The 13,247-nt window shown below is 40.6% G+C and overlaps 1 protein-coding gene across 1 annotated transcript in view; it reads left to right on the plus strand.

Annotated features, from left to right (window-relative positions):
- Positions 1-349: 349 nt before the first annotated feature.
- KLHL14 (kelch like family member 14) overlaps positions 350-13,247 on the plus strand; it is a 103,133-nt gene continuing 90,235 nt past the window's right edge. Inside the window, exon 1 of the mRNA XM_049620238.1 lies at positions 350-1,356. Within this exon, the coding sequence (XP_049476195.1) occupies positions 407-1,356 (950 nt within the window). The 5' untranslated portion in view covers positions 350-406. The remainder of the gene's footprint in view (positions 1,357-13,247) is intronic.

Below are 13,247 nucleotides of genomic sequence, written 5' to 3' on the forward strand. Positions count from 1 at the left end.
GTGTCTCGGCCTCCGCCACTTTGCCGTCGCTGCTGCCACCGCTGTCGCTGCCAAGAGCCGAGCCGGGGTGGTTTTAGGAAAGTGAGGGACGAAGTGTGTGGGCGGTGGCGAGAGGAGTAGCAGGGAGCTGAACCCGCGCCCCGACCCCAGACAGGGCCCATTTGGTGGCGCTCACGGATTCCTTGCCTTCCGACCTTACTCCTAGGGTCTGGGTCCTGGGGCGCGCCGGGCAGGAGCCGAGCTGAGCACTGATTGTTGTTCTTCACCCTCCCCTCCCCTCCACACCCTTCCCCACCCTGACCACACCCCACCCCCTCCACTACCCTTCTCCCCTCCCTCCCATCCCCCACCCCTGTGTGCCAGGTTGGAGGAGGGTTTAAAGCCAGGTGCGCCGAGTCAGCTCGCCATGTCCAGATCCGGGGACAGGACCTCCACCTTCGACCCCAGCCACAGCGACAACCTGCTGCACGGCCTCAACCTGCTGTGGAGGAAGCAGCTGTTTTGCGACGTGACCCTGACGGCCCAGGGCCAGCAGTTCCACTGCCACAAGGCCGTGCTGGCCTCCTGCTCGCAGTACTTCCGATCGCTCTTCTCCAGCCACCCCCCTCTCGGGGGAGGGGTCGGCGGCCAGGACGGCCTGGGGGCCCCCAAGGACCAGCAGCAGCAGCAGCCGCAGCAGCAGCCGCCACAGCAGCAGCCGCCGCCGCCGCAGGAGGAGCCCGGGACTCCTTCCTCCTCCCCCGACGACAAGCTGCTGACCAGTCCCCGGGCCATCAACAACCTGGTGCTGCAGGGCTGCTCGTCCATCGGGCTGCGCCTGGTGCTCGAGTACCTCTACACGGCCAACGTGACCCTCTCCCTGGACACGGTGGAGGAGGTGCTGTCGGTCAGCAAGATCTTGCACATCCCCCAGGTCACCAAGCTCTGCGTGCAGTTCCTCAACGACCAGATCTCGGTGCAGAACTACAAGCAGGTGTGCAAGATCGCCGCGCTGCACGGCCTGGAGGAGACCAAGAAGCTGGCCAACAAGTACCTGGTGGAGGATGTGCTGCTGCTCAACTTCGAGGAGATGCGCGCCCTGCTGGACTCGCTGCCGCCCCCCGTGGAGTCGGAGCTGGCGCTCTTCCAGATGTCCGTGCTGTGGCTGGAGCACGACCGCGAGACCCGCATGCAGTACGCGCCCGACCTCATGAAGCGCCTCCGCTTCGCGCTCATCCCGGCCCCGGAGCTGGTGGAGCGGGTCCAGTCAGTGGATTTCATGCGCACCGACCCGGTCTGCCAGAAGCTGCTGCTGGACGCCATGAACTACCACCTGATGCCCTTCAGGCAGCACTGCAGGCAGAGCCTGGCCAGCAGGTAGGAGACAACAAAGAGGAGGACGAGGGGCGGGTGGGGGGTGGGGGGGAGTTGGTGAGCACGAAAGGCCGGAGGGAGGGGAGGGGGCAGAGGGGAGGGGGAGAGGGGTGGGCTGTGTGGGAGGCTCCGGCAAGCTGAAAACAAACGCAAACAAACAATTTAGACTGTGGGGAAAGTTGATTTCTGAGTCCATTAAAGGTCAGCAGGGAACTGGCCTGAGAGCATCCCTGAGCGCTAGAAAGCCTGTGTTCTCTCAACATCCCCAGAGCAAGAAATGCGGGACTTGTGGACTGAAATTGACAGGCAGGTGGGGCCACAGGCCGGGGCAGTTAGAAGTGCAGCTTTGCAACCCTCTCTAACCAATCCTCCCTCCAAATCTCAAAATGAGCTTGCTTAAGGAAAAGGATCCTGCAATGACAAGTCCCCAGCCCACTCTGCCTCTTCCCTGCCTTGGGTGAGCACGAGCGCCCTGGGGATGCTCCATGAGGAGAGCTTTCATTCTTTCTGTCAGACACTCAAGGTTTGCTGCTGTTGTTGTTGTTGTTGTTGTTGTTGTTGTTGTTTAGTGACTGAGGTCTGCTCCCTTTGGAAGTTAGAGCTCCCAAGGGTTTTGTCTATTAGGGTCACTATTGGAAATTCTGGCATCACCTATCCAGGCAAACTTTTCTACCTTGTGGAAAGCCCTTCCTTTTCACTTTTAAAGGAGAGCAAAGCAAGAGGTTGCAGGGTGTCAGAGTGAATCATGCCTTGTAGCTCCCATCTCTAAGGGGAAACAGCTGGAAACTGGGAAAGAGCTGAAAACTGGCTGTCATCTGGCTCCAGTTAGGTCCTTGTGCCTGCTCTGAAGTCACAAAGAAGTTGGGGACTTGTTGTTGCTCTTTGCAGTGTGTCTGTGTGTGCTGTAAACAGGGCTTCACATCAAAGGGGAGAGAGAAATAACGCCTGCTTAAAATGTTGCTGAGTTGTCTGTTGGTTTGTTTTAACTGTAGGCATTGACAGTCGTGGTGTTTCGTTGGCTCCAATTTTAAAACCCCTTTTAGTGAGCCCTAGCAGAGGGTTTCTTTCTCTTTTTAGAAAAGAGAAGCAGTATCGTCTCAGTTTCTCATGATAAAATATCATGATTTCAGATGTCAGGCTACCCCAGCCTAATCCAGCAAAGTGTTACATGGTTTAAAAATCCATCATGGCATTTTCTCATTCCGAAGGATATCTAAAGGGGAGGGGGGTCACTATGTGCAGTTTTATGGAATTAAATATTTATTTTTAGTCAGGATGTTTCTAAAACGTCTAGAAACGTTTTAAGAGAAGGAAGACAGTTTAGACAGCACTGGGGTTCAGGTGAGGCCCACAGGGGTATGGGAAACCTTGGACTTAGAAACCTTCTAAGTTGATTTTCTAGTATTTGTGAGAGATGAGTTAATGAAATGTGTCAAGAAATGACAGTAGGACAATAACACAAGCAAGAACCCAAACCCTTGGGTACTTGAATAGTGAGCACAGGAGTCTAACTATGGACAAGAACATGAAATGTATTTTTATTTTGTAAGAGTTCTTCATTCGTCTAAAGATCAAAACTTAATGTGATGGGCAGATGTCACCACACCAATGGGCACTGCTGATTAATATTCTGTAATCTTAACTTTTATCACTTCTAAATGACCTACAAGTATACTTAATTTAGCATATATTATACATATTCAAAGAATTCACAGACAACACAGCTATAGTCCTGAACATGTATTTGTTCATATTTTTAAAAGCATGTAAAATCCAGAGGGATAATAAGATCAAGACTTAACTTGTTTTAAGAATGATTGGAGGATAGGAGCATTACAGATCTGATCTCATAAAGAATTTCTCAAGCCCTTGATGCACTTCTGTCTAATAAGTATCTTCCAGGGTCCAGTGTTAGGACAGTTGACTGTCAAAATGCAAAATCCATTTTCCACCTTAGCCTGGCTTCAGTAACCAGCTGGGGCCTGCTGGCTCTGCCCTGGCGGGTGGCTAAGATAGCAGGCTTCCCGGCTCCGTGACGACACCTTCCAGCTTCACTGGGCCATATCATTTGAAGGATATGTAGTGGCGTCTGACCACTAAATGCTTACAAGTGTCATGGATGCTGCAAGAATCTGATACTTCTGCGGTAGGAAGAAAAACTGTATTTTTCCTTAAAAGCGGAAGACGCAGAGAAGAAAACAGTTCATGTGAGCCTATTGATGATCTCAAAGTAATACAATTTCGATTTTGTTCCATTATTGATAACTGGCATTTTAATTTTTCGGGATTAATTACATTATTCTAATTTTAATGCGCAGAAAGAATGTAAGACTACCCATCAGGATCTTAACTTTAATGTAGGCAAAGATGCTGTAAGTTGCGACCAATAGTATCACATTGGCCCATCTATTATAGCGTCAGCATAATATAAAAATGTTCTCTTAGACTTACATGTAGTTTAACAGAAGGATAAATGTGTTGAACAATTGCTTTTGCAAACGCATCACTCTTATTGAAAACAATTGACTAGAGATGCACAATATTTATTACTTTTTATCCACCTAAATTTTTTAAGGTCTAAATATGAAAGAAATCCTCAAATTTAGGCAAGGAGTTGAAAAATTAAAATTGACTCCTCTGTTAGAAAAAGTACAAAATATAAGGAAATAGAATGACTTCACAAAGAATTTACTTGTTTAAGAATACGTTTTCTCTATAGAAAGTAAGGCTATTAGTGTAATAACAATATTTTTACTATTTTTAAAGATTATTAAGTAATTTTGAATTTTTATTACATCTAGAAAAATAAAGCAACCCAAGCCTACAGACCTTATAAATACCCAAATTAATGTTTAACCTTTGTTTTAGTTGCTTAGTCTTTCCAAATATGCCATTTATGCTCAAATTTGTATTTTATCTTAGCAAGTTAAGCATTGAGAATGATAAATTAAAAATAAGAGACTTATTATCTGATATGCAAATATATGCATAACTAATTTAAGAGAAAAGGACTTGGGTAGACAAAACTTAAGACATTTGAAGTCTTATTTCTTGTTTTCTTTTTGTTTTTTTTTTTCAAGAAATATAAAACTTAAGAAATAAGTTCTTGAAAAAGTTTCTGGGAAAGTCATTATTGAAAGCTTCTAAAGCATGAAAATTTAATTTAATAAGTGACATAATATGCAATGTTTAAGGCATTAAAAAGTAAATATCAGAAGACATATAGTCTAAGTTCAGCTTAAGTAATCCCCAAAGTTTCTTTTTTCCTTGTATTTTTAAAAATTGAATGCATAATTTAGTAGTCGTTCAAATAAGTCAATTTGGACTGCATTCATTACCTTCCTGTTCACATTTTCATTGCATCTCACACAATGTATAAGTAAATGCTCATTGAAAGTTGAAAGAATTAAGATTATAAAATAAGAAAGCTTCAGTGTCCCACTTCACCAGTGTGTTCCTCAATCTACATTACTAACGCACATAACAAAAGCCTATTGAACCTACAGGAAAACACCTGTCATAGAAAAGCATTAGTGAAAATAACCATATTTTGTAAAACATTTAACCATCAGCTATTACAGTCCCTTTTACAGTCCTGTACTGAAGTGTGCTTTTTCAGAGATTATATTTTATAGAAGACAGAAGCCTACCTTATAAAGATTTCACTCTCTAAAAAAGTCTATTTAAAGATTTCACATAAATTAATTTGAAAATCTATTTAAACATCAGAAGGACAATTATCTATTGGCTAAAATGACTTGTAATGATTAAAAAGCCATTAGCTTTCCTAATACACAGTTTTGATTCCTGGCTTTGGTGCTTAAAAAGTGTCTCTTTAAATGTAGGACAATATTTTCGATTGGGTCTCCTCATAAGGCCTGAAAAACAACCTGAGCAAAGCAAACTAATCTTTTATCCATGTATTCTCTAAATTGTTACTTCCTTTTATATCAATTTGATGCCCTCGAATTAGAAGTTGTTAGGTAGTTAGATTTTTGTATCAGAAGTTACTCAACCATTCAGAACACAATTTGTTTATTATGTGAAACAGGACCATTGATTACAAAATTATACCACAGGTATGGGAGCCAAATAGTTATATCCTACAATCAAAAGGCAATTAGAGTAGATATTAATGTGTTGTATTGGCTTAGAGGATTTACTGACAAAAAGTGGACATGTTTAAATTTTAATTCATACTTGTATTTATTCCATATTTATGAACATGTTGAGGTTCACTCATTACCTTAGCTAATTTCTAAGTATCTCTATTTTCTTAACTTAAAAGTACAGTAAGAAAAAAAAAAAGTTCCTTTATTTACAACAGCCACTTCATACCCGAGGACGTTCTAAGCCTTTTACAAACATGAACTTATTTAATGCTCAAAACAGCCCTAAGGGATGGGTACCATAATTAACCTCATTCTATAGATGGATAAACTGAGACACAGAGAAGTTAAGCATTTTGCCCAGGCTTGCACAGCTGGTAAGTGATGGAGCCAAAGTCTGAGCCCTGGCACTATGGCACTGTTCTCATCCACAGTGTTCTGCTTCTTGCTATGAGCCTCTCCATGCAAGGATATGATCTAGTGATCATTCTTAGAGTTATACATAGACTCAAGACTTTCCTTGTGGAAAGAAACATGTGAGGGTTAAGTATTAATATATCTGACTTTTTAAAAAATTAAAGAAAGATGCTGTTCTAGTTCTAGGGTCAGAATTTTTTTTTTCTGTAAAAGACCAAACAGTAATTATTTTTGGCTTTGGAAGTCACACGATCTTTGTTGAAGCTACTCCACTCTTCCCTTGTAGCACAAAACAGCCAACGACAATATGTAAATGAATGGGCATTGCTGTGTTACATTAGAATGTCACTTGTGGGCACTGAAATTTCATATCATTTTCACATCTTAAGAAATATTCTTCTTTTTAAAATATTTTCCCCACCATTTAAAAATGTAAAAACCATTTGGCGGGCAGGGGGAGTGGAGGGGAGGCTATTTAGAAACAGGAGGCAGGCTGGATTTGCTCTGTGAGTCATAGTTAGAAACCTCTGTCTTAGGCACCTGGGATACATCAGTGACCAAAATGGACACAAAATTTTGTCCTTCTCCTAGTGGAAAGAATCCAACTGATCTTTCTTTCTCTGCTTGGAAAGAATACAAGTCTCAATAATTCTACCAATGCCAAATTAGTTTCAATTTTCCATAATAAAACTTAAGAATTTAAGTAGCAATCTTAAGAAGGTAAATAGTAATTAATTTAAAAAGTGAATGAGCTGCTCATTTTTATCAAGCATATTATATATAGAACCAACTAATATAGTCATTATTCAGAAGAGGTTTAAATATCATTTATATGATAGTTAAATGATTTCCAGTAGGAAATTAGATACATTTAACACATTGCTCAGATTGACGTGCACATATCCAGCAGGCTAATCAAGGCACATAAATGAGTACATGAACAATTATTTCTCTAAGTGCCATCCCAGATCTCCAGCTGCTTTGATCAAATGGTAAGTGGTGTCAGGACTCTTGACTTTGGAGTGAATTTACTGCATTGAGTATGTCTATAGAACCTCCCTGCCTTCTCGAAAATGACTAACCTCTGAAGAAGCACTGTTGTAGGTTTGTAGGTTTGGTTCATGTGTCTGTCTCCCTCAGTAGATCAAGCGCCTGACCTTGATCTAGAAATGAGTTCAATTGGAATTGATATTGGCCTTAAATATAATTGAAGTGAACACTTAGGATTTGGTTCAGTTAAGTGTGAATTGACAAAGCCGATGCTGAACTAAAAATGAAGGTTGTTTTGAAGATTATTAGACACACACACACACACACACACACACACACACTGCTGTTTACCAACAGTGATAGTAGCTATCATTATTGAGTACCTACCATGAGTTTGACATATTACTTACATTCTTTCTAGTCCTTGTAACATTCTTTTCATCTTTTTAGCTATTAGAAAATTGAGGCTCAGAATTGAGGCTAGATAATTTTGTCTAATTATCTAGATAGGGTTGAGTTGGAAGTCAGTCATCATCATCTGAAGAATACTCCCTTGTTATGAGTGTATATTATAAATATGGCTTGGACAGAAAGCAAACTCTAATCCAAGCCTTCCATAGCTTTGTTTTATCACACCACAGAAGAGATTAAAAGTTACAACTTCCTAATGCTTCTTCAACCCACCCAAACAATGAAAAGGAGTGAGAGGAATATATTGGAAAGCCGAAATCCTTTACCATCGGTCTACCATACCTAATTATCAGTTCTGAGATTAAAAAGCTATGTAATGGGGTTGCTGGGATTTATCACTATGAAACGAACGTACTAAAAATACAATGAGCCAATATATTTTAAATAAATCAATAAATATAAGAACTTTAAATTTAACTATGAAAAATAACTGTGAAAATGGAACAAACTAAAACAAAGCCTAGGTGCTTGAATTAGAACCAAGAGGTTTTTTCCTCTAGGTTTCTGTGCACTGAGTACTAGAGTGGTATCGCTTTGTTTCTGTGAGGACAATAGAGAGCTATTCACACTGGTGATACTTATAGGTGATGAATACAACAGGTAGAAGCCAGAATTATAAAAAAAAAAAAAAAAAGCCTGTATATTCTAATAACATAAAATAAGATTACTCTAATTGGAAATTTATTCTGTTTATATTTTGTTTCAAGAAAACCATTTTAACAATTGTTATGCCATAAATGTTTATACCTTCTGTCATTCACTTTCAGAAAATATATTCATTGTTATGTCCTTTCCATTAACTTCCAAGATAATTCATGATGCATGAATTACTAATGATGATTTCTTTAAAAAAAGAAACACTATTATGATATAGGCAGGAGAATGAGTTTAACCAGAAGAAGGACTCTCAGTTGTAACACAGATGAACCAGTGAATATGTCTGTTTCACTGTGAATATTAAAACAGTCTATCTAGTCACAAATAATATTAATGAAAATAGGGTTAGGACTATTTGCAACATCAGAATTAAGGCAGAAAGGTAGTATAGAAAGCCTACAATAGTGGGGAAATGAAAGTTGTGAATATTTATGATGCAAAGAGAGAAAATAAATCCTAGGGAAGTGAAAAAGAAGAAAAAGAAGCAGCAAGGAAAATATAAGGCAATATGGGAAATCAAAGAAATTATTAAAAGATAAAGCATCTGAAAAAGAAAGAAAAAGAGGACTAGCAGTATAGAAAGATGGGCAAGGAAATTCTAGAGCTTGGAGAGTAAGTAAGTGTTCAATATTTTTTGGACAAAGAAGTACAAATTTAGAAGCATTTAAGTCACTACATACCCAACTTATATAGTTTACAAGGTTATAGATGGTGTTCCATTGAAAAGAAAAAAGTCAGTCCTTAAAAGAAACAAAAAAAGAATGTTTCCCCAAGAAAAAAAGGTCAATCGTGGTATTTCACTCCTATGATTCAGTTCAGTTCAGTAATCATATATTTGTAATCTGAGTTAATCAAGACATTTTATTAAAAACTCTGTGTTCTTTGGGTGCATGAGTGGTTCAGTTGGTAGAGCATCCAACTCTTGATCTCAGGGTCATGAGTTCAAGCCCCACATTGGGCATGGAGCCTACTTAAAAACAAAAACCTCTGTGTTCTTGTGCTAGTTAATGCAGTAGTTTCAGAAGTGTCAGAGTTCAAAGGGGACAATCTGTTATGCCAAAGGAGGAGATGAAAATATAGCGCATTCTTTGGAAAATCATCTTAATAATTCAGTATGATTGGAACTGGCAGGAGACCTGAGAAGCGAGGGGACCTTCACAACCTTGGGCAGCTTTTCTAAACCCATGCCTATGACCAACCCACCCCGACAGTGGGAACTTGGGATCACGCGTTGCAATAAACCACCAACAAGAAGTTCTGATGTGGACTATCCCCCAAGTAGGTATTGGCATATTGCTGACTCTGTGTAGTTTACAGTGTAAGGAAAATGAATAAAGAATTACATAAATCAGTCATACCGGTAATACATGCTATAGAGTAGCCAACTGCCATGTAGTGGGACAACATAACCAAGTGCTATAACCTCATCGGGGTGGCCACAGAAGACTTTCTCTACAAAGAAGTTTAAGATGAGCCTTGAAAGATAAGATATCCAGAGTGACGGGTCTGGAGGAAGGCAAGGTGTGCCTCCCAGGGAAAGAACGTGCTGGGAGAAGAGAACAGACATGATCACCAGGCAGAGAAAAGTTTGGTACCTTCCAGAGACAGAAAGAAAGTGGGTGTGGCTAGGGGTTATGTGGGAAGTATTGTCCAAATCATAGAGGAAGGACCTGTCAAGAATTATCAAGTACATGGCTGAATTCCACAGTGGAAAAAATCAGCATGGTTTTTTTTTGTTGTTGTTGTTGTTGTTAATTTGAACTGAGACAATAAGCGATAATATGGTGGAAACACTGCCTTTGAAGTCATAAACCTAAATATGTGTCCTAGCTCCACTTTAGCTGAACCCCACATCAGTAAAATGGGTTAATAATTATAGTTCTACCTGCCAGGGTTTTGGTGAAGATAGGCTGAAACAATGAAGGAAAACAAACAAACAAACAAACAAACAAAAACATAGATATATAGATATATAGATATAGATATAGATATATGTGTGTATATATACATATGTGTATATGTGCATACATGTAACACACATATGTGTGTTATACATAAACAGAAAATGCTCTTTAAAATTAACTTACTAATTTTAAAAGATACATTAAGCAAAATTTACTCGAATACATTTTTGCCTGTCAAGAAACCTCTCGAACATATCTGTGATTTCACTGGAGCACAGAATTAGTCAGAGACTCTTAAGACCAGAAGAATGAAGTAGAGGGAACCCGAAGGTGAACACAAGGGCATCAGAAGGAAGTGGGAAGATTAGACTTTCTGATTACTCTCAGTAATTTATATATAATTCTTCAAAGGGAAAATGATGGCCTTTTTAGGTATAAAAGCCTTTGGTTTCTTCCATTCATAGAGGAGAGTCCGCTTTCTTTTTAATCTCATAAAGTCAAGCTTGGAGGCTTCGTTTTCTGCTGTCCCTGAGCCCCTCACATGCATATGTCAGGTCCTGGGCTCCCAGCGCGCCTGTGAGCGGTTGGTAAATTGCACCTGCGCAGGGACTCTGAACTTCCTCAGAGCTCAGCTGGGCCACCGTATGGAGACTGGCTCACTGGAGGCTGCAGAGAAGTGAACTGAAGAATTACAGTCGGTTTCACTTCCCTGCCTTATGTGCCTTCAGGTGCCTCTGAAGACAGGCGAGGCCGGTGAAATGGAGAGGAGGAGGAAGAGAGACAGCACCAATATTAGAGAAGAAAGAGTCCTTGCAAATGTAAAAGCATTGTGGAAAAATGCGGATAGATGGATGTGTGTACGTGTCTGTGTGCGTATCCACAGCCAGAGTGCGTATTGCTGGCTGGCAGCTTTAAGTTTTTCTGTACAGAGATTTTGGACATGTGTTTTTAGCAGCGGAAGTTCTATTTTGTATGTGGGAGTGGATGCAGCTCAGTCAACAACTCACAGTCTGGCTCTGAGTGAGGAATTACTGGGTTGGGAGAATCAGTTTTTCACCAAAAGAAAATAACCGTGTTTGTAAATCCCGCTTAGAACAAAGCAGCAGACCGCTGTGTGGCCCTGATTTTCAGCACCTCTCAAGACCAACCACACCAGAACGTCCTGGGCAAATGGAAGGGATTAGAAGAGAGAATGTAATACCTGTGAGTCCAAGAGGGAAACTTTGAAGGAAAAACTTTAATGCTTTACTATGCACACTAGAACCTCAGCACTTTCTACTTCGTATGCATTAACAGGGTTCAGTGATACTGTGATGGAACCCAGCCAATATTGGTGTATTATATAGAGGCAGAAGTGTGTGCCTCGTAGCAAAGACCAATTGGGTGGATTGGTAACTATGACAACTACACCGCGACTGTCAGTGGCATTCCCTGTAATCTCCCTATTTGAAGGTTTTCCTGAGTGTTCACTCCAAAATGACATTTGTAGGTAGGGACTAGAAAGTAAAGCTAGGAAATACACATATATGAATAAGGGAGAGAGTATGGCATAAGAGGAGGTACCAATGAAATGGCTATGTTATAATGCAAATATCTTAAACAGTTCTATGGCATAGCAATTAAGACCCAAAAGTCACACAGACGTGGGTCAGATCCTACCTGGACCACTTATAAGCTGGCTTTCTTTAGGTAATTTACTTGTTTTCAGATTGCTTACCTATAAAGTTTACACACTAACACCCACTTCATCTGGACAATTCTGAATGTTGGAAGAATGTAGGTACAACACTAAACATAGTGCCTGGCTATGAACACTTAATAATTGATAGATTTTATTTTCACAAGAGTAGTTCTATTTATATCTAATTTGCTCTTCTGTTTACTTGTTAGGACTCCTAATTCCATACGATATGTTCTTTCTAGAGCTGGATTCTCATGGCATGAATCCCAAGTGTTGCTCTGATAGTGATAAGGTTTCTGCTAAAATGTCCGTTTTATCCACCTTCGAGTGAACTACAGAGCTTAGGCCAGGCTTGGAGTCTGCTCTGTCCTCGTCATCCATCCATGTCAGCAATTGGAAACATTAGAAAAACCATGGTGGATTCATGTCAAATGGCTTTCTTGAGATGTAATTTACATAGCATACAATCTGTTCATTTGAAGTGTAAAACCCAGTAGTTTTGGAGTTGTGCAGCCATCACCATAATTAATTTTAGAACATTTATCACCCCCCTCCAAAAGACCCTATATCTGTTAGCAATCAGCTCCCATCTCTCTCCTGCTCCCCTCAGCCCTAGACAACCATCAATCCACTTTCTTGGCTCCGGAGATCCATAGTATTGCTTTTCTGGACACTTCCAATAAGTGGAATCACACAATATGTGGTCTTTTCGACCAGCTTCTTTCATGTAGCAAAATGTTTTCAAAGTTCATCCACATTGAAGCACGTAATAGTACTCCATTCCTTTTTATGGCTGAATAGTATTTCATTGTATGGTTATAACACATTTTATTCACCCATCAGTTGGTGGGCATTTGAGTTGTTTCCACTTTTTGCTGTTATAAATAATGCTGCTATGGGCAATTTATGTACAAGTTTGTGTATGGACCTATGTTTCCATTTCTTATAGATGTGTATATATATGTATACTGGGGAGTGGAAGTGCTCATATGCTATTTAGAAAACAAGGAACAAATGTTTCACCTTTTGGGGAGCTGTCAGGTTGTTTTCCAAAGCAGCCGTGCCACTTTGCATTCTCACCAACGGTGTGTAAAGCTTCCAATTTCTCCACAGCCTCACCAATGCTTGTTGTCATCTTCTTGACCATAGCTGTCCTTGTGGCTGTGAAGTTCTAGCTCACTGTGGTCTGCATCTCCCTAATGGCTAACAATGTTGAGCCTCTTTTCACATGCATATTGGCCACATGTTCCTTTTGTTTTGAAAAATGTCTATTCAAACCCTTTGGCCATTTTTTAGCTGGGTTGTCTCCTTCTTATTGAGTTATGAGCCTTTGAAGCATCTTTAGTAGTGTTTCTTAGGGCTCCTGCATCACCCCCAGGGCTCACCTTCTGCAGGAATTGGGTGTTGCAGCCGATGAGAATGCAAAGAAAATGCATGCTGACCTGACGTACAGTGGAAAACTCTCAAGATAAGCTGGTATGACACATATGTCTATTACTAAAACTCCTGGTGTTGGGTACGACAGGAGAAAATATCTGCGGTTGACTTTGTTGTTTGTTTTCTTCTTCGTGTGATGATTTTGGCTTTATATTTACTTAGGCATTGTATTTCTCAACCGATAGTTTGGACTTGGTGAAGCAAAAATGTGTTCAAAAACTGTTACGT

This window comes from Panthera uncia (assembly GCF_023721935.1).
Source record: "Panthera uncia isolate 11264 chromosome D3 unlocalized genomic scaffold, Puncia_PCG_1.0 HiC_scaffold_8, whole genome shotgun sequence".
NCBI lineage: Eukaryota > Metazoa > Chordata > Mammalia > Carnivora > Felidae > Panthera > Panthera uncia.